The 21532-nt window shown below is 44.5% G+C and overlaps 1 protein-coding gene across 1 annotated transcript; it reads right to left on the reverse strand.

The window, feature by feature from the left end:
* Window positions 1-4804: 4804 nt before the first annotated feature.
* Window positions 4805-19040, reverse strand: LOC146181334 (uncharacterized). Its single transcript, XM_084577878.1, has 6 exons — window positions 18962-19040; window positions 18032-18427; window positions 13728-14044; window positions 7135-7368; window positions 6370-6577; window positions 4805-5426 (listed from the first exon to the last, which is right to left on the reverse strand). Exons 1-6 carry the CDS (start codon window positions 18977-18979, stop codon window positions 5184-5186), a joined length of 1416 nt encoding a protein of 471 aa, XP_084434004.1. The 5' UTR covers window positions 18980-19040; the 3' UTR covers window positions 4805-5183.
* Between the last annotated feature and the right edge of the window lie 2492 nt (window positions 19041-21532).

Here is a 21532-nt window from a genome sequence, read left to right on the forward strand (position 1 = left end):
CGACTTAACGAAACCACGTTATATCAGAAAGTTAGCTGGAGCTGCCGACTCTGGTTGCTCATTTGACGGGAGAAGGTGGACGAAGAATCGACCTTCCAGTGTTCTTGTATACCGAGTGCATGTACAGTGTCAATAACACTTTGTGGGGGCACGGATGGATGAGCACGTGCAGAGCATCACTGCACCCAAACCAGTAACAAATTCACGTAAAAAAATTACGACGGACTTTAGCGACTAAAGTAGTGAAAGGCGAAATCCTGAGTGCAGCACTCTACTGCGCAACTGGCACTGATAAGTAATTAATTATTCATTAAACATGTAATTAAATAATCACTTAATTATTTAACTAATTAGTCAATTAGCTATTTTTATTAGTACTTAATTATTCATTAATTCGTAACTGATCATTGATTGACATATGGCTCTATAAGGCACGCATTCCCGCATACTGTGGTGGTGCTCTGTGACTGGTCGAGACCTCTATGGCGTCATCCCGCCTCGGCCAATCAGAGCTGCCGCAAAAGCGGGACACATTTTGTCCATGACAGCATGAGCCATTAAAGGGTTTCGTCTTAAAATAGCGGACGACACCAAGCATCGCTTCGAGGTTCTCGTACTCATGAGCTAACTGTATCGATCCGTGACCGCGTTATGTGCAATGGCGCAAAGCACGTGTCTGGCCACGCGGAGCAGTATTCACGCTAAGTGTGATTGGCACTATACTTAAGCGAGGAACTGTTTTCGCGACATACATTTAAAGATGGAGTTGAAGTTCCCTATAGTTTTGTTTTTCACCTAGGCGCCCACTAGAAGCCTACGCAGCAGGATAATTGGAATAGGCGACGGTGAACCCGAATTCATAGACGAGAGTGTCACCTATTATTCGCATCCCCACACCAGTAGCAAAGGACCGGCTCATTCACAGTCATCTTCGACACACCTTCAACCTCCAGAAAAGTAATGTCGGATGTGCAAAGCCTCACCTTGTGGAAAAAACGTTCATTACAATGAAAGCACCGAAGTAACTGTGGTGGGTATATGAAGCTGATGTACGGCCTTCGAGAGCAATGGACGTGAAAACTATTCACGAACACCATCTCACCAATTATGGTTGCCAGAAGACACGTTAGCAGGCTCCATCGCGCTCCAGCCAACGCAGCTCTTGATAAAGACAGGAGAAACAAAATAGGCAGAATTTCTATATTGTATCTAGCCGCCCAAACTAAATGTCAATGACCGCCTTTTTTTCTCCTCCGTTCCCTTAGCTCGTCCTGTAGGTGCCAAGAAATCCCGTGAGAATGTCATCTGCGTTGAGCGAGTCCTTTTTATCAGACGCAAACACAGACCGACACAGATAACTGGCCACCGCGTGGTTCGCGATGTTCGACCTTGGCGGCGATTCTCCGCCTCGAACGCATTGTGCAAGTCATGCCACGCTGTCTGATCCAGGCTACGAGAACGCGATAAGGATAAGCAATCGGGGTGGAGGAAAGAAGATTGCGTCCTATAGTGGCTCCCACGCTCGACTTAATCGCGCTCATTGCGACGTGCTTAGTACTCACGGAGGAGAATGGGGCAGTTGTGCCTCACGATTTTCATGAAGAGAGCCCTCCCGCCTCGTGATGGGCGTAGATAACGGCGTCAGGTGACCACTCTAGGCTCTCCGATTGTCGCCTCTGCAGGCCGCGATCGGCGGTCCTTTATTCCGGGCATTCTCAGGGTGCCTCTATAAAAGAACCGCATTCGTTCCGCGCGGTACTGAACTATAAACGGTGGTACTGAACGCGTACCTCAATGCCAGCAAGAAATGGTTTGTTGCCAGACCGGTACGTTGAATGCTGTTTGACTTTGTGGTTAAACAGCTGTCCAGCATGTGCGCCATACAAGCACTGGAGGTTTACAGACCGAGGAAAGTTATGGATATATGCTGCTCGACTGTCAAGCAGTCAGCGCTCATATATAGTCTGGAGCAAGTGAACATAGTCTTTCGCGATTTCAAGGTCATCGCGTTCGCCTTAGAACGTAGTAATTTTTTCCTGCGTGACGGTTACTTAGAAACTATTAATATCGCGCAGAGCAGAGGAACCAATCGGCCAGCTAAGCTCATGTGTACATTGCAGCCCTCTTGACTAAATTAACTGTGTCAGAGCGGTTTAATTCGAATAGGGTAAGCCTGAAGTTATCACTTTCAAATCGCGTTAGACTATGTTACGAGCAACCGATCCCGGACTCCAGTACCTGTTCTTCAGTGCATGTGTTCGTCGCACGTACCCTCACAAATTTGTTTCATTAGTAACATGATATCCCCACCTTTATTTGTTGGCACTGCATGTGTGCGTGTCCTTGTCATGAAGGGGGTTGAAGGAGAATATTAAGCTGAGAGAAACTGTGTGTGTAGGGCTTCTTCCTTAAACTGCCTCCATTTTCTATAGCAACCCCTTTTCGCAAAATTGCAGGTGTGATTGCACAGCCAAGAAATATTACTAGATAGTAATGTCATTTTTTAGATAGTCAAATATGTTTGTAAAACTTACGCAATGTGTTGTACAAATAAAAACGATATTTCTAACATATTCCCCCATACTATTCCCACTCTTTCTGTTACCCACTCTAATATACATGCCTGGTCTTGACGGCTATATAAATTATTTTAAAACAGCACTAGTACACGGACAGATAGAGCCACACAGGCACATTGCTCTGGACTGACAACTGAATTTTTATTCATGAAGCATTTCTTTTTATACACAGCCGCTGATAAAAAGTCTGCATACAGTCCCGTCGCATATCATAAGATCCCTCTCCCTTCCAAAAGAGCACTTCCCTTCGCTTGAAGTGTTAGGGAAGTGCTGCTTACATATTGTTACGGTGTAATAAGAAGGGGTGCTTATTTACAGTGCTGATGTAGCGGAACAAGATGAAGCCTACTAGCGCCCAGAAACCAACGCTTCTTCCTCCTCTTCTGCCGCACCATCACAACCCTCCATCGTTGTCAGTAGCGTGACATTTCCCCCCTACTCAGACGAAGCCCTCTGGGCGTGTTCGTTAGTCGTGCGAGGCTGACACGGCTTCAAGCGGGCAACACTTTTGGCAGAACGGCGACCCGATGCTGTCAGGCGGGCTATTGCATAAGTTAAATCACTAATGCGTTTGACAACCACATATGGGCCGTCATAGTGGGCCAAGAGTTTTTGATGTAGGCTACGGCGCCGAATTGGACGCCATAGCCAGACTAAATCACCTACAGAGTATGTGACCCGTCGGTGACTGGCATCGTATCGCACTTTAGAACGTTCTTGTGAAGCACCAGACCCTAATCGGGCGGTTCTCCGAGCTTCTTCGGCGAGACAGAGGGTCTCAGCCAGGCAGGGGTCTTCACAGCTTGTGAAGGGCAGGATAGTATCCAGGGAATAGCGTGGTGGTCTGGCATAGAGCAGGAAAAATGAACTGTACCCAGTCGTCTCATGCGTGGCGGAATTAAAAGCATACGTGATGAAGGGTAGTATGGTGTCCCAGTTCTTATGCTCTGCGTCCACATACATGGCTAGCATGTTGATAAGCGTTCTGTTAACGCGCTCAGTCAAGCCATTTGTCCGGGGATGGTATGGCGTCGATTGTCGGAAAGTTACGGCGCATAAACGCATGAGCTTTTTAACATCAGCCGTGAACTGTTGGCCCCGATCAGTGATGACAATTCGTGGCGGCCCGTGTCGTAAGATCCTCCTCTTCTTCCTCCTCTTCTGCCACACCATCACAATCCTTCATCGTCGTCAGTAGCGTGACAATATGTTTATTTGCAATCTATGTTTACTGCCTCAGAAATTAAAAAGCACTGCAGAATCTGCATTGGAGTCATGCGAAAACACGGATGCTGCTGTTGGTTGCTTCTGATTGCTTCTAGTTGCTTAATTCGCTTCTTGTTTTTACCCATTTTAGTCTTTGGTATTTTCAAATTTCGCGCCAATCCCTTCCTATGCCCTTTTCCGGCTCTACTTCCAGTTGCGTGATGTCACATTGATTCACTTGTTTACCCATTTTAGTTTTCGGTACTTTCAAACTGCGTGCCAATCTCATCCTATGTCTTTTTTCGGCTCTACTTCCGGCTGTGTGACGTCACATCTTTAACGTCACTCTAATTGACTGCCTTAATTAACTACTTTAGTCTTTGGTACTTTCAAATTGTGCGACAATCCCTTCCTATGTCTATTTTTGGCTCGGCTTCAGGTTGCGTAACGTCACATCCTTGAAGTCACCTTAATTGACCGATTTTAATTAACTATTGTAGTATCAAATGTGGTGTCATGCCATTAGTTAATGAGACCATTTTTCGCCATTTACATATTTTGCCTGTAATTACCTAATACGTATTGACCTAATGCTTTTTCACTATGCGAGATCACCCCTCAAATTTTTAGGCCCAGAACAGCCTCGCTCAGCCCCACCTTACAGAATTCAGGCAGCATATAGAAAACTGATGATATTTATTGCATCCTGCGTAGTATCACTCCAATATGGGATCTTTAACCTGTGCAGTGCAATGTCAGTCTCTGTAGCCCTACAATACTCCAAAAAATGCATTTTTTGGCTAGTACTATCAAACTCAATAGACTGCTTAGTCTTGGGTCTGGATGCAAGTTATATCAAAATAAGAGATGAAATAAAGCGTTTCACAGGATGAAAACAAAAAATTGTAGTAAATTGCAAGGTTTACAATTAATATGATTTCTATTACCAATGATGCACATTATCATATCAGATGCAAACATGCACACACAGAGACAGACAGATTCCAAGTGTTGGCAAAATTGTTTTGCGTTTATTTCAGTTGGTATTTGATTACATACCTTCAAGCAAATTCAGTGTTTCCATACACATTATAATTAGGGGAAAGGTTGAAAATTCCACCGCTAACACTTTGGGTTGAACATAATATAGAGGAATATTTACAAAGGGAAAGGATCCCTGTATTTTACAATGCTATTGACATAGACATAAATAAGTAGTCTCAATTTTATGAAATGGTGTAACAGTTATGATTCAGTACTTATGAAAAATATGAGGATACGAATAAGTATTTATAAGAATATTAAATACGAAATTTGTGATTAGCACACAGATCACACAGACAGTGCCAGCTGCAGCTCAAAAGAAAACCTTGTTTGCAACGCTGTATGCATGCTGGGTCAAGGAGCACTTCCATCACCATGACTGCCTTTAGCATCATCCACACAACCCCGCGCTTTGGCTACAAAGCGCGACAGTTTCTCTGGGTTAAACACATCTCGAACACTGGTTGCTACCTTTTCCATTTCTTCTCGCAGGAGTTGCATCGTTCTCTCATTCTCGGAAATATATTCATCATGCTCTTTCTGAAGTCTGTCAATTTCTTCGTAAACACTTCGTGTAGCTGCTTCCATCTCTGCAACCTGTAAAGACATGAAAGTTAACATATTCAATAAGGCTGTGTCAAGCTGTGTCAATATGGTAGAAGCTTCAATATGGCTATGTCAAACTATTTCACAATTTTTTTACCCACTTCCTTAAGGGGTATTCACGTTGACGTCAGCGTGCGACCGACGCCATCTTGGTTGACTAGTGTGGTTGGCGGTTGAGCTACTTGTGTGTTTGTTTTCTTTGTTACTCTATTTCATGCTAGCACTGATGCAATGAACACTAAATCGCATCATGAGTGGCAGTTCGAACTATCTGGACAGTCTGCGCGACGTGGACAGATTGAAAAGAAAGAGATGAGCAGCACCAATCCATTTGCAATTGATGTGCACAGTCAATACACACGACTGCGCAGTCAGCATCAACCTGTGGCCGCACATAAATATCTGTGACATTCATTATTTCTTGGTGCTACGGACGAAATTTGTCACAACAAATCAACTGAAAGCCGATGCATCATTCAAAGGATGCTATTTGAGCAAAATGCAAGCAGCAAGAAAAAAAAAGAAAAAGGACAGACATCTCCCTCTTCCTCAGACAGCAATACTTTAGGCATATGCCATCTTAGAAGAAACGTCAAAGCCATATAAACTTCTGCTATCGAACTAAATCCTTTTCAAACCAAAAGAATACTAAACTTATTTCAATAATGAAAACAATTTGCCAGGTTGTAAAAGAAAAAAACAACTATATGCTGGCAGTTATTCACAGCTTGAGAAGACCCACTAAGAACATATGCCATGACATATGCTCAGTTAAAGATGCACAAACGTCCACGAGCCAAAAAACAAAAATGCGCATCACAAATTAAACTCAAAAGTTGGCATTTTTCGTGCAGGAAGATGCAAGATGAGCATACCTGCCACACATGCAAAACTAAACTGCAGGAAACAATCGCAAAAGCAATGTAAACGGTACCTCTGGATTTTTAACAGCTAAGGTAGCGTTGTAAGCCTCTGTGAGCTCCTTTAACTTGGCCCGTGCTTCCTTGTTCCGCTGCTCACGAGACTCAATGGCTGCATCTTGTGGCTGTCCGAGTGACTTATGGCGCGCGAGATGTTTTTCCTCCTCGTACATGAGCTCCAGCTTTTTTTTCAGCGTGTGTTTTGCGTGCTCCGCTTCAGCCCTGCAAATGCAGATAAGTATGGCATGGTTGGTATGGTTTATAAGGTTTAGTCAAAAGAGAGACCACGGTACAGGGCCCCAGATAATTTGATCATATGGGCTTGTCGAACATGCGCCGACATCGCGCAGTACGCAGGCAACGTTGCTTCGATCAGAACGCAGCTGCTGCGGCCAAGATCAAACCTGCGTCCTCGGGCTCAGCAGTCAAGAGCCCCAACCACCAAGTCGCTCCAGCAGGGCAGTAGGCATGAAGCACCAGCAAGCACCTCGACCCACATTTATGTACATGTCCTGTCGATGCTCTTTTGCGCTAAATATGTGGCCACAAAAGACAGCCAACTACCAAGCAGTGCATTCGTACTGGCAGAAGAATGTAGACGGAATGCATTGGAGAGCAGTGTTCTTACCAGGCATCCTAAAGGTGAGTGCTTTTCATCAGTTCGCTGCATTCTCACAGCACATAACCACCAAAAGAAGGCTTTGCAATCCAATTTAAATCAAACTACAGAAAAGGTTAATAAAGAAACTATTCCCACTAGGCAGGAGATCTACACTCACCGCTTCTTTTCTTGGGCTTCTTTGGTCTCCTGCAGCTCCGTTAGCTCAGCAATTTTGGCTTCAAACTCGTCTGCAGTTGCAACAATTTTGTTGTAGGCGTCGCTCATTTCAGGTACTGAATCAAGCTTGTCCTGAATGCCAGACAGCTTGGTTTGAAAGTCCTCGATGGCTGACGTAAGGCCAGCCAAAGTTTCTGTTCCAGCAGCGATGCTCTCCTTTCGAGCAACTGGATCCCTGGAATCAGATTGAATCACATCTTACAGTTTACTTTCCCAGAATAAAAAGAACACGCTTGTGCAGAAGAAATTGAACCACATGGGGCTTGAGCTTCAGCCAAGCCTGCATTACATGAAATATGACTCAAGCCAAAGTAGCGACTGAAACTCGAAGCTCTGAAAAGTATGTTTAACCACGCAACACTCACTTACATACACCAAGTATTCCTGACAAGTACAAAAAAAAAACATGGTTGCAGTGAAGACAGTTGTAACAAAACAGCAAGATTTGCTTAAAATTAAGAGCCTCAATACCCGTAATACATTACCCAACCATCACAGCCCCAATTATATACAACTTGCTCCAAGTATATGAGGGCTAAATAGCATCCAGGTGCTAATCTAAGGAGTTTCAATGTTTAAAGAAAAAAAAAAACACTAAATGAACTAATTATGCAAACCCAGAGTTTTCTTGCACTAATATAAATGCTTCTGTCAATCACAAGGATAATACTTCCCAGAATACTGATGATGTATATACTGGCACTTTTTTCATACAAGGCATCAAGGCATGAATCAAGATTTAGGTTGTTTAAATGAAAGCACTCTTCGAGACAAAAAGGAAGTTATTTGGAGTGATGTAAAGAACTGGCTAGTATTTTTTTCTGCTCTCTCGAGCAATTAGGTGGCACTAACTACTCAAGATTTTAAATATAGCCATAAACGTTTAACTGTGAATAACAAAGTTGTTGCGTGCCATCGAGTTGGTGCGTTCGACGAGGTAGACTTACCCACAGCGCTTTCTATTCAGCAAAAACTAAAGCATGTAACAGTATGAGGCAAAATGTCCCCCGATTACAGCGCTTTTATCTGCGACTTGGTAAAGTGAAGGCTGATTTGCGCTGCTGCTGGTCCTACGATAACCACCAGTGATTGCGGCCAATGTGCCCAAAAAGCATTTAAAGCCACATTTAAAAACTTTGTTAATTTGAATTAATCAAGCAGGCAGAATGACAGGAAAGCTGGCCAATAATTTACATAAATCCTAACAAGATTTATTTGTTTTCAAGCTGGAAGAACACAAAGCTTTTTTTTTTTTTGACCTTGGCCCATCTTATCCGAGACAAGCGTGGCCAATCAAGATGGTCAGCACGCAATTCACGGAGGGTGTTACCTAAATTTAATCAATCTCTTTAGAAAACTGGCCTTCCCAGCCTAGTTAAACCAACAGCAGACTGCCGAGGGTCACATGGGCTAGCTTGCAGTATTCTTTTAGTTCCCCGAGGTTAATTACTAAAGCATAATTAGCATTTTTTTAGTTATTTGCATTAGGAAAAAAAGTCAATAAACAAGTTGTGGACCACCTTGGAAAACAGCTGAATAAAATATTCGCACCAAGGTATTGTTTAGGTGCTCTTTACTAACCTACGGCCAGACTTGAGAGATGACGGCGGCGCAATCTCGTGCAGCCTGCACACTGGCCACAGATACAATAAGAGGTATTCTAAGCGAGTTGTGTCCTCTGTCGCCGCTAGGCGCGTGGCGGACCTACCCCACTCTGGTTGTTCGCTTCGGTGGTGGCGGCTGGTTTGCGCCTGGCTTCTTGTCTTAAACTGCTAATTTATGAGATACAGGGTGCCGAAATAAAGGCAAAACAATGTGAAGGGTTCGCATACTTCATGAAACTCAAACATAACATTTTCTTTATAAAGTTGGCTACTAAAACTACAAACAGGAGAATTGACCCTCCCGTTTCATAAAATAGGCAGAGTATATAATATTCATTGAGGCCTTAAATGGAGAAGCTGTACTTATTTTGTAAGCTGATCCTTCGCAGAAAGTAGACTGAACGCGAATGTGGGCTCATGCCGGAATTAAAAAGCTTCAAAAGCAAGCTGGAGTGAACGTGACCATCGATAAATACACACTCAACAGGTGAGAACTTTGGCTTCCTCTCTAGCAGCGTACGTGCAGACTTTCTGCATTAATATTATAGGCTGCCAACAGCCCATAATAGTAACGATGAATGCCCTAACAAGTAATATAACCCCTTCAGGCACCAATTAAATTTTCTGAAAGGAAATTTTTTTTTTTGCACTATGCATGATCAGTAGGCCAGGCAGAATTCAAATATAAAAGATTATGCCAAAATGTTTATATTTTATTTTGCATCCACATATGTGGACATGCGCCTCAAAGCTGCTACATGAATGAAAACACTGCAACATTTTCTGCATTTTCTAAGGAATCATTAGGCATGAATAAATGTTTTACTTTGAAAATACCTTGACGCCTTCAAGATTGGGACAACTGCACGCAATCAGTGTATTACATACTGCTCTTGACCAAAATAACGAAACGCCACGGACAGAATGTACCACTTTAACAATTAAGACGCCGTGTCCACATTTGTGAACGTGAAGCTCTGAAAGTCCGCTGAAGCACATTTCCTACGTCTAAGATAATGAAATCTTGCATGCAACATCTACATTCCCTTATCGACACATTCATTACAATAAATAGTATTAGGCATCGTAGGCATGCAAAAATAAGAGCTACTGATTCGTCCTGCCGTAAAATGCTGCGACGCCCATCTTTACTTGCTGCTTACATACACATTTCGCTGTAGCAACAAGGGATGGCACCACATACTCAATAAGGCGGGTCCAAATGTTATGGGTGCCAGACTCAAAGGTAGAAATTCGCACTCCGTGGAAAGATATAGGAAAATTTGGGTCGCATCCACATGTGGACGCAGCGCTTGAAGGAGATGGCGAGTTAATTCTTCTAGCACAGCCAAAGATTAGCATGCAAATGTTTTTGATACATGACTAATACGAATCACCAGTGGTTTAACTAAACATGAATTCCCTAAGCCATGGAAATGGAGTCACTGACATCCCCAGTTTACTGCATGTAGTTCTCATTTTTATACTGATGTCAAAGCTGTTGAGACAATGATCAGGTATCAGTATAGTTTTGTGTTATTTCTAATGGGCATCACCTATTCTAAAACGAAATCTCAAAACCAATTCTCTGTCACATCGTTTGCGCGTTGCAAACAGCCAATTAGCAGCGTACTAAGCTTAAGGTTGAGCCCAGTTATGTTGTATACGGAGCAAATGCGTTGTCTGCCGCTTTTTTTTTCGTTCATTGTTAGATGCAGGGCGTTACATTCTGCCAGCCAGTTTCAATTAGTGGTTGAGCGAGGCAGAGTACCAGTTTCACCTCTGTGCCGAGTGGCACACATTCCATCTTCGAACCAGTTACTGTTTGCTTGTGTACGTGTCCCACAATATCGAGCACCTCCCCATACTTTCACAGAGTCAGGGCAGTTATTGACCTGCTATAGGTTCTGTTACGCGGCTTAATAAGCTGCACTTTCAGTGTACCTTTAGAGGCATGTTATCCATAGCCTGTCTTTCTTTCCTGAGGCATGTGCTTCTCCTCGGGGCAGCAGATGGCGTTCATTACCATCCTCACACATGGATCACAACTGCGTAATGCACGCATAAAGTATGTGCAAGCCTGCAGCTACAGGCTTGACCAACCTGTATATTTTAAGCCAGTCTGTAGCACACCAGAACGCAATCCCAGAGCAAAAGCGTCAAGGTGCTTTGTGAACCAGCGGCCATTCCTTCCACCAAAGAACGGTAGGGCAGCAGCGCCACGATCGTGTGGTGGCAGAAGACAAAAAAACACCCCCAGTGCACAGGCCATGTAAAGCATGTGGCCACACCGCGTTTCCGCAGAAACTACTCGGGCACGGACTGAGCGCGTAGTGATACGCCTGCTCTTTTTTTTCCTTCCGGACTACTTGCGTAGCTTTCGCTGCGTTGCACCTGATGTATGAAACGGAGTATAATAACGGTTTTCTAATTAATTTTGGGAAGCAAAACATTTTTCAAAAATAGTGCAATCTAGGTCACACTACTCTCAACAGCTGACAGGTTCTCTCTAAGAGCCAAGATGCTTCCTGAATACAATGTGGCATTCCACTCGCTCCTGCCATTGCTCCTCAGGGCAGCGGGCTCCTGGAACGAATTTCTTTAAACAAGACCATCAACACTAAATGGGTTGTGCCCCATTGCCTGGCAAGGCAGCATAAGAAACTCACACCGAATGATGTGATAGGACACTAATCCAACATCTATTTTTGAAATCTTGGCTACGCTGAACTGGGACACTGCATGTTTTAAATGCTCAGCAATATTAGTAAACGTTTGAGCTCAAAGTTCCCTGAGCTCCAAAAATTTATGGTCCCTCAGTTTTCTACATCTAATAAAAATTCACATTTTGTATTTTTTTGCAGCAGCAGCACAGAGTGCTAATAAAACAAAGAGAATGTGGCAGTTAATGATGTTGTGAACATCAGTTGGAATGATAGAACGACAGCCCTGTTTTAACAATTTCAATTCTCTTCAAAGCACGTGAGTGAGCTACGAGCACAGTGACTCGGGGAATGTACACGCACCCTTGTATGGGTAGAATAAAGATATCAATTCATCTCAAAATTTAAAAAAATATCAGTTGAAAAAACTGCTTTAAATTCTGAATAACTCTCAGAACCTATTATGGAGTCTTCGTCGTGTTGCCAGCACCGGGCCACCTGAGAAGGAAAAGTAATGGCAGTAAGGTGCCAAACTCTTGTACGGCCGAGTCCCACTTGCCGGCATGGCCATAAGTGCGCACCAGGGCATTACAGAGGTCGATCAGTCGCTTTAGAAGCATTGCATTGAACAAATGCCTACCTTCAAGGGATCACCAAGCACTAACAACGCTGGATTGTAAAAGGCACTTTCAATTTCAACGAAGGTAGGTACATTTAGAGTGTGCGAATATGAAAAGATAAACTTTAACATTCATTTCTTCTGTGTTAGACTTCCTGGGGATATTTTAAGTTTTCGGGGTTTATATTCAAGAAATTTTAAATGCTCCACCCTTGCCTCACATCATCATCATCGGCCTGACAATACCCACTGCAGGGTCTATCCCATATTTCTCCAATTAACCCGGTCCTGTGCTAGCTGCATACACTTGACCCCTGCAAACTTCTTAACCTCATCCACCCACCAGACCTGGCTTTCTGCCGCCCCCTGGCATGCTTTCCTTTTTCTTGGAATCCAATTTGTTACCCTAAGCGACCATCGGTTATCCTTTTTTCGCACTACATGCCCTGGCCATGCCCATTTATTCTTGGTTTCCACTAGATTTCCACCCACTGCCTTGCCTCCGAACTGCCCTCATAAGAGCCCACGTTACTTGACTGAGAGATCGTGCTACTCATGATGCCAACAAGTTACTTACAAGCCACATTACTTTCCACTTTCCCTTAACCTTTACACGCAGAAGTTCTTGCACAAACTATAACTAAATTCAAGAAAAAAGTTAGGATAAAGCTCCGACCGACTTTAGATGACTTGGGGTAGGATTTAAACATACATTTTCACAGCATTTTTCCAGACCTTATGCTTCAATGCAGTGTAATTAAGTTCCTGCGCATCTGTCACTCAATGTACTTACACGCTCACGCTTTGAATATGTTCAGTTGTTAGCGCTCGCGTTGTCTACTTCCTTATGTCCCATCTTTTGCGTTATTTCCTGCTACCATGATCAGTCACTAACTCGCCCAGCAATACACTTTGATACTGCACTTCTTCAAGCAATGAGAGATGCCGTAGTAGAGGGCTCTGGAAATTTCGACCCCCAGGGGATCTTTAACACGCACTGACAACGCGCAGTACAGGGACGCGTTGAAAACTGCGAGTAACTTGTAAATTGGTATATGAGAAAGGAAGATCTTTCGCACTTTTTGCTGGAGACCTGAGCGCATATATGCAAAGGAAAGAAGGTAGGACAGAAAGAGGAAGAAGCACTGTAACGGAGGGCTGAGGGATAATTTCCACCACCTAGGGATATTTACGTGCACTGACATCACTGTGCCAATTTCTCAATGCTAAATCGCCAAGCAAAACCACGCCAAGCCACGCTTTCGCATGTCTTAGACAGTATAGGCGAAGCTAAACCCCGGCTCATTTTTTCCTAGCCTGACACACTTTCAACTCTTCTACTCCGGTGCACGCTTTCTCTTTTCCACTTTTCCTTTGTTTCTTTTCTCCTACTGTTCTTTCTCTACCTAGTGCATGCTGCCCTTCTCCGTTTCCCCACTACATTTGCACACCTTCCCCTGTCTTTCTCCACTTGTAATAATTCCCCTCTGTTGCATGTGCTCTCTCTCCACTTCTCATTCCTTCTTGCAACCTCACGATAATACCATGTTTTATTGACATAGCTCCTGTAAAGTATTGCACAAAGAATTGCACACAGCATTCCTATTTGACCTACTAGCCACAGATGTTAACATTCAATTCTCCGTACCTGCACACAGCGGCTTGCTTTTCTTCGATGGCTTCCTTAAGTTCCAAGATGTCCAATTCTGCCCTTCGTATCGCCTCGGTAGAATCATAGAGGGTTGTCTTCAGCATTTGGTAGTCTGACATAATGGCAGCTTTACGCTTCCTGTATACTGCAAGAGTCTGCTCGCAGTCAGAACGTTCTTTTTCAATCTGCTCTGCTTCCTCGGAAGCCTTGCCAAGCAAAGCGGCGAGCTTGTTTGCCTCCTCCGTCTTGGCGGTGAGTGCAATTGCAATCTTATTCGCTTCTATCTTGGCCTGCAGCTGCTTATTTTCCTTCTCCTAGGAGGGATAAATAACAGTCAATTGGATGATGAGTGACACAAGCTGTGCATAAGTCCAGCATCATGCAAAAAAAAAAGGAAAGCAAGAACTGACAGACTCATATGCCTAGGTATAAACCAAAACGACAACCTGTGACAAAACATGAATGCCTATAATTAAAGGGTTGGGACACTACAGTTTTCCTCCAGTGTTTTTGTTTTGGAACAATGTGTATAACATTAGCAAAAAGAATCACCCCCTGGAATTCACAAGCGTTTAAAGGGCCATTGTCCACGCTCAGGTCAAAAATATTTTTTTCCCCGGTGACTGTGAGGCTTCGCCCCCAGAACGCAAGGCCAAAAAAATGTTTTTGAAACGAGTAATTAATAACGCAGTTACAGCCACCGCAATCACCTGATTCTGTCCGTGTTCCTCTCCTCTCTTTCCTTCGTAAAGGCTTTTCACTCTCCTGCCCAGTCGTCTAGCCTCTGCAAGCCAAATTCCCCTTCCTCCTCCGCATTTGTCGAGAAGGGGTGTGGCCCTCTGCGTGCGTGAAAACGAAACAGGCGAGGGAGTGCACCCCGCTGCATTCATTGCATTCAGCCCAGCCGTGGCGAGGAAAAAGTGTGCAGCGAGCGGCACGCACAATTAGTCGTGTACGCCATTCTTCACCCGTCAATCAGCGAGACGGACCAATGGATGTCGCAGCCTTCCGACGTCAGCCTAGCGGCCCGACGGGCCAGAGTAGAGAACGGGGAAGCTGGTTTCGCAGAGGGGAGAATGACAGAGCTTTGATTTGTATTTTTGCTGCTGTGCGGCGTGTATATTGCTGTAGCATTTTGCAGAGACTACCTCCGGTACCTAATCGAAGCATTGGGCTACTTTGCTTAAAAAGTCCTACCCTGGACAATGGCCCTTTAATAAATAATTTGTGGCTGAATATTTTTATTCTGTACTTTCAATTTTTGATTTCAAGTTGCCAAATAGTGGTTGCTAAGTCACAAGTGAGTATGAAAACACACGAGGCATACAAAAAGCTGCAATTTAATCACCACTTTTTGATATAACCTCATACCAACTCTTAAATTAGCGTAAAAGTCATCTGCGGGTTAACCGCGTTTTCACCATGCAGCACGGTAGAAGTGTTTCATCAGCAAAATATCCTGCAATTTCGGAAGACTCGTTTCCTTGAGCATCAACCGCCGCTCCCATGCACCTTCGCTCCCCGGTGGAGAGCCCCGGATAGATCCCTACAGCGACGCTTCTCAAGGGTAGCCTCTTGGACCCACCTCTATCAACATCACGCCGCCGCGATCTCATCCTCCACCATCTACCACATTTCGCACAAAGGGGCCCCTATCATCTTTGCATCGGAGGCCTTGCGCACCGCTCAGCATTGGAGCCGGACAGCGCGTATTTGACAATGCGCAAGAAGAGAGTCTGTCGGACTACTCCCGCAATGGGAGCCCACCAACCACAAGTGTCTCGAACGGCTTTTCAGAGACTACTCGGAAACCGGGAGGACGAAGCCCCGAAAGAACCTCAAGGCCGCGAATGCGTTCGAGTGCGGGATTATAACCCCGTCGTCCTTTTTGGTCCCGATGTCTCCTTTCGCGCCATCGGCGCAGCGCCTAATATCGCGCTCGTCGTGCAAGCGTCAGACTTTCAACACGCCATGAACGAAGCAAACGGCATCCAGAGCCAGCGAGCTGCGGTTCCTCTCGTACTTCGCAGCAGCGCCACCGTTCCCTTGGCAGCGGGCAGGCCTTTCCCTTGGCCCGCGCTACCGACTCGAAAGCAAAAAGTTTTGCAGCAGAGTTAGCGAGCAGCGTTTCCTTTCGTACTTCACAGCAGCGCCGCCGTTCCCTTGGTGGCGCGCAGGCCTTTCACTCGGCCCGCGCTACCGACTCTGACGCATTTTTCAACTCTTTGCAAAAGAGCCAGCGAGCAGCGTTTCCTCTCGTACTTTGCAGCAGCGCCACCGTTCCCTTGGCGGCTCGCAGGCCTTCCCCTGAGCCTGCGCTGCTGACTCGAATGCAAAAGAAGTTTCGCAGCAGAGTTAGCGAGCCACGTTTCCTCTCGTGCTTCGCAGCAGCGCTGCCGTTCCTTTGGCGGCGGGCAGGCCTTTCCCTCAGCCCGCACTACAGACTCCGTGCATCACTACAAAAGCGGATGAGTTCTTCGATAACCGAAAGCCCACCATCACAGGTGCGTTACGCCGTTCGTACCCGCTGAAGCCGACCGCCCGACAATTCTTTGGTGACGGAGCTCCGCTGGGCGTAACAATTTGTGCAGAGAAGCGGCTTCAGAATCTCGCAACTCCGCGGTTAAACGCCATCCCTCGCTTATAAGTGGGGGCGGCGCCGGGCATGACAAGCCCAGTTCGGTAATGATCCTTCCGCAGGTTCACCTATGGAAACCTTGTTACGACTTTGGTCATCTTGGTCAAGTTTGGTCATCTTTCCAACAAACTGGCGCAACCGAAAGGCCACGCTGGCCATCGGTCCGAAGACCTCACTAAATCATTCAATCGGTAGTAGCGACGGGCGGTGTGTACAAAGGGCAGGGACGTAATTAACGCAAGCTTATGACTCGCGCTTAAACTCCGAACAAGTGCCCTCCTCTAACTTCACTGCTAATTTCACATTTCCGTGCCATTCCAGGAGCCCCCTCTCTCTAATCATGCACCACGCCCATGCAACACTGGTACCTCCAATGCACTCCAAGAACCAAATCCAATGCTGCCTTGCAGCTCCATTAGAGGCATGGTTAAATTGGAAGTGATTAGAGAAGTGCGCCGCGCCAGTTTTGATCGGTGGGATGTGGTGGTCGTGTCTAGTACATACGCTGTCTGGGCATCTCGGATGACCACCGCAAGCGAGACATCCCACGCGCATGCTAAAGAGCAGATGGCCGCTTTTTAGGAGAGAGCATTTGAATGGTGTGCTGAGAAAAAACGGTGGCGGCGTAGGGATAACACTCTATTGTGGTGCACAGACGTCTGTCCGTAGCATATCTCCAAGCCCAATAAGAAATAAACAAAAATAAATCCGTGTGCACTGAGGTCCTATTTTTTGTTTTGTTAAAAAAAAATTTGTTATCGCCATCTTGAATTTCCCTGCCATTCCGGAACAATGCCCGCTCTCACTTTGCCGGTAATTTCAACCTGAGTGGATTATGACTGACTGATTAACCTTTATTGACTGAAATATGGTAGCGGATTAGGAAAGAGTTGGTCTCAGTTGCGGCTCTAGATCACTGTACCAACATGAGCTAGCTAATGCTGTGTGTGCTTGTCGTGTAGAAGGTCCTGCTACAGCTCAAAACAAGGGCTATCTATTTTAGGCATTATGGGGCTAGCCCTGCATCCCCATGTTGCGTGGTATAATGCAGCGGTGTCACCACATCAGACATATTCGCTTTTGTATCATGTGGGCCATATCTTATGGTACAGTGCTCTGCTTGGATAAGTGTGTTTGTAGACGCCTAAGTGTATGTAGTAGCTTGCTTTCGGATTAGTCTGTCACATGGAAGTGCGTACCTTCTACGCCTCTCCCTCCACGCCCGTATTGTTTCCCCATATTTCTGGTGGTGGTAGCGGAACCTGCATGGAGGGAGGCGCTAGCTCGGAATCATAAGGGTAACTGTTCCAGAAGCCAGAATGGCAATGACTGGATGAAGGACAATTATACTGCAGCGAGCCTCACTTGGTCTTGTATTCACTTGTGATACTGCAATCCTTCAGCTACTGAAACCACACAGTATGAGAGAAGAAATTCGTGTTGGCAAGATGACTAGCACAACACATTGTTAACCTGAATTACACTAATAAAATTTTGGGTCCTCTAACCTTTAAACTGCATTGCAGTAGTCGTGAAACTACAGGTTAACTGCGATCATGGATAGCTACAATTGAGAAATTTGAAGTTTTCAACATCAATCGCGATTTCCAAAGGCACTTAGAAAGACATTATAAGCAGCAAGCCCCAAAACGGGGCAACATACCTTGTACTTGCTGTAGGTGGCAGTAATGCGCAGCCAATTGTTTGCCAGAATCTTCAGAAGCTTCCGAGTGCGTTGTGGTTTTGGGTTCATTAGATCGGACAAGCCGATATCGGCGACGCCCAAGGGATGAAATACAGCTTGCATCAGCTTCAGATAGTGAATAACTGGCACTGTGTTCTCAATGTACGATGTCTCGAATGGCAACACGAAAAGGGGTGCATCCATCACTCCCTCGTTCAAGCCAAATCGGGCCAAGGCGTCACACAATGCATTGAGTATGAGGCGAGGGGTGGGGGCATCCAGTTCCTTTGGTGTGGTTCGAATGTTGAGGCTCCTTTCCAACAAGTCCACCAGGGGGTCAGGCTCACTATTGGCTGACTTGGCTGCTGATGCTTGCTATGAATGAACATCACCACAAAACATGGTCAGTTCACTGTACTTGACTCTAAAGCATGCAGTTGTGCAAATACGCAGTGCTGAACTCTCTAGCCAATTTGTCAATGCTGCTGAAACCATTCAAGTAAACAAATACTCCGAGCAGTACAGATTACTTTGGTCACCACTGTTATTCCCTTCAAATTCAATAAAAATCCGACCATGGCTTCACTTAATTAAATCAGTCCAAATGGTCACAAGTCACTACTGTGGGTACTTGTCTATCATTTCTGTAAATTAACAGAATGCAATGGCACGCAAAAACTACAAAACAAATATCTTTATTTTTTTAACCTGGCAATTCACCAATAGCTGCACGAAAAATGTACTAGAAATACACACCCCAGACTAAGCTCAATATTGTAGTGCATTAAGCTGGATTCCACATTTTAATAGCAGGAACCAGTTTTCTTCCACAAGCCATCAAAATTTGTATTAAGAGAATAAACACATTTTTTTTTAAAGAACAAGACAGATAAATATGCAATTACGCACCAGTGGATGACTTGCCATCTTCTTTAAAAATGAACCTGCTGCAAAAGTGGTGGAGAAAAATGAAGTTCGTAAATATTCAACACACCCAAACTACACTGAAAGCTATCAGTAGCGCAACAGTTTAAAGCTCGAGACTAGCTTCAACCATCGAAAGTTCTTTGCTACCTTGAGCACTGCTGCTGTAAGCTGCAAACTACTTTTGTATTTCAGAAAGCGAAATCCGGCCTAATAGAAACCTATCTCAAATAACAGCCCATCCAGGAAGTCATGAAGATATGAATCCTATGCCTGTGGCCCGAGAGCTCCCTCAGAATAAGCTCACTCTTCACACTCTAAACACAGCCACCGAGCAGCTCGCATGGATGATTGGGTGTATCACCAGGAGAAGGAAGGGGGTGAGAGAAGATACATTCCTCCTCAGTCAAGCATTGGCTATCAGTAGGATTGCCCACAGTTTACCCTACTACAGGCTCAAATTTGGTGGCAGTGGACTTCAGTGGGCTTTGCCACCGACCTCATCGCCAGCACAGCTGCACATTCCTCATTGGAAGGCAGGTCATCGACAGCGGTGGCAGCACGGCTGCTTTTCCAAGATGCGTGCAATATGTGCTATATCAAAGCAAACCTGGAGAGCCGCTATCACCAAACTAATACTTGGACGTCAATGAAACCGCACCTCTGTGGTAATATAAACAGCCTCTCCACAGCTGGCAACTTCAGTGGACTTGCTGGCACCGATCAGAGACCACTGCTCAAACTCTTCATTTCTGTCGTGTAGGTTGGTGGCAAATACTCGGTTTCTTCAGTTAGAGACGATGGTGCAACTCTGACGATGCTACAGAGTCCACAATTTCTCCTAAGCATGTTCTGTGACCGTTACAGTGTCATTAGGCTTTTACGGCTGGCGTCTGGTGACACTGAACTCAATCCAGGACCTAGCTCAAAATCACTCTTGATAGTCATCCTAACAACGAACTACTGAAAAAGACTCTGAAGAAACATACAGAAAAACTTTGAAAGAGGTAGTTATAAACTTGAAGCATGTTGAGAAAACATTGATAGTATGAAGTTGAGAACTGAAACAATTGAAAATTAATTGGGACAACTGAAAAAATGCAAAGACTTGATAAAAGTGAAAAACTATGCAAAAGCACGAACAAACACATTCAGGGTATAACAGCAAAAATAGTTGGCCTTAGAAAACCGAAGCCGGCACAACAGTTTAGTGCTTTATGGTGTGATCGAAAGCCACAGGAAGATGCTAGATCACTTGAGGAAGAGCATGTTAAGCAAGAAATCTTAAGAGACAAACTGGAAATGGAAGTAAAATCAGCTGGAAGAATTGGATAGGTAACCGTAGGAGGAAAACACCACATCCAGTCACAGTTCGGTTTTTTCAATTCAGCAGACAAAATGGATATTACATCAGCTGTTTCAAAGTTCTGTAATGTTTCCATCTGAAGATCGTTCAAAAAGGGCATGAGACTTGCACACTAAGCTATGGCGCTCATCGGAATGCAAGAAGGTGAATGGGGCAGGTGTTTTTCTTTAACACTCTAAACGTAAATCGCAGGATTTTCATTTGGGATGAAAACCAACAAACCAGAGTTGAAATATCAAGAGCGGCCGACAACGAAAGGCACACCCAGTCCTTTTCTACTCCACAAGCAGTAAGCTCGAACAGCAATCATTACTGACCAACCAAAATCAAAGCACTAAGAATTTTGTTTTATATACAATAAATAAAGTCACCTCGAGAAGCTAAGTCTGGCACAACATCCTCACATTATAATTGTAACGGAAACATGGTTACATGCAGAAATATGTGGTTCCGAAGTCCCATCAACATGTAAACTGCTCACAAGGGGTTGTTAGCTATAGCTATTAAAAATAACAAAATATAAAAATAACAAAATATTCAGTCTTGAGTATTGATGAACACAAAATAACATATTCCAGTAGACGTATACTAGTAGGAGGCATGTATCAACCTCCAAATGCCCCTTCAGCTTACCTGGAAAAAATGCCTAAAAAATTGGACACTAATTCAAGATCTAAGTTAATTGTATCAGGGGAGCTTTCTTCTGCCAGGGATAAAGAGCAGACTTTTCACATGACCGAAAAAATGACCAAAGCACACAACCACTTTTATCAATTTGCAGCTTGTGTTTGTTAACGATATTGGACGTTACTTTTTCAGTTCTTCTTTAGAATCAGATTTATGCATAGGGATTAGCTTGTCACAGCATCTGTTATTTGGTTTAGATCAGCTGATTAATGACAATACCCGAGTTCTGCGGACTTCCCCGTCACTTCTTGATGTAATGTTTGTTGGTAATACACTTCCAAGATGTTCAATGCGCATCGAAGATAGCACATTTGACCACAAACTTCTAGTACTGTCGCGCCATACCAGTCACATGTAAAAAAAGACATCGCCAATCTTTGTCAAGGAGCATGAACGTGCAGATAATTCAACTTAAAAGAAATTAAATCGTGGCAAAAAAAAAAGAAAACGAGAATGACATTGGAAGTCTTGTCAGCTGTTTACAAAGCAAGATTCACGAAGCC

The sequence above is a fragment of the Amblyomma maculatum genome, chromosome 8 (genome assembly GCF_055883805.1).
Source record: "Amblyomma maculatum isolate TAMU_Amacu chromosome 8, ASM5588380v1, whole genome shotgun sequence".
NCBI classification, from domain to species: Eukaryota; Metazoa; Arthropoda; class Arachnida; order Ixodida; family Ixodidae; genus Amblyomma; species Amblyomma maculatum.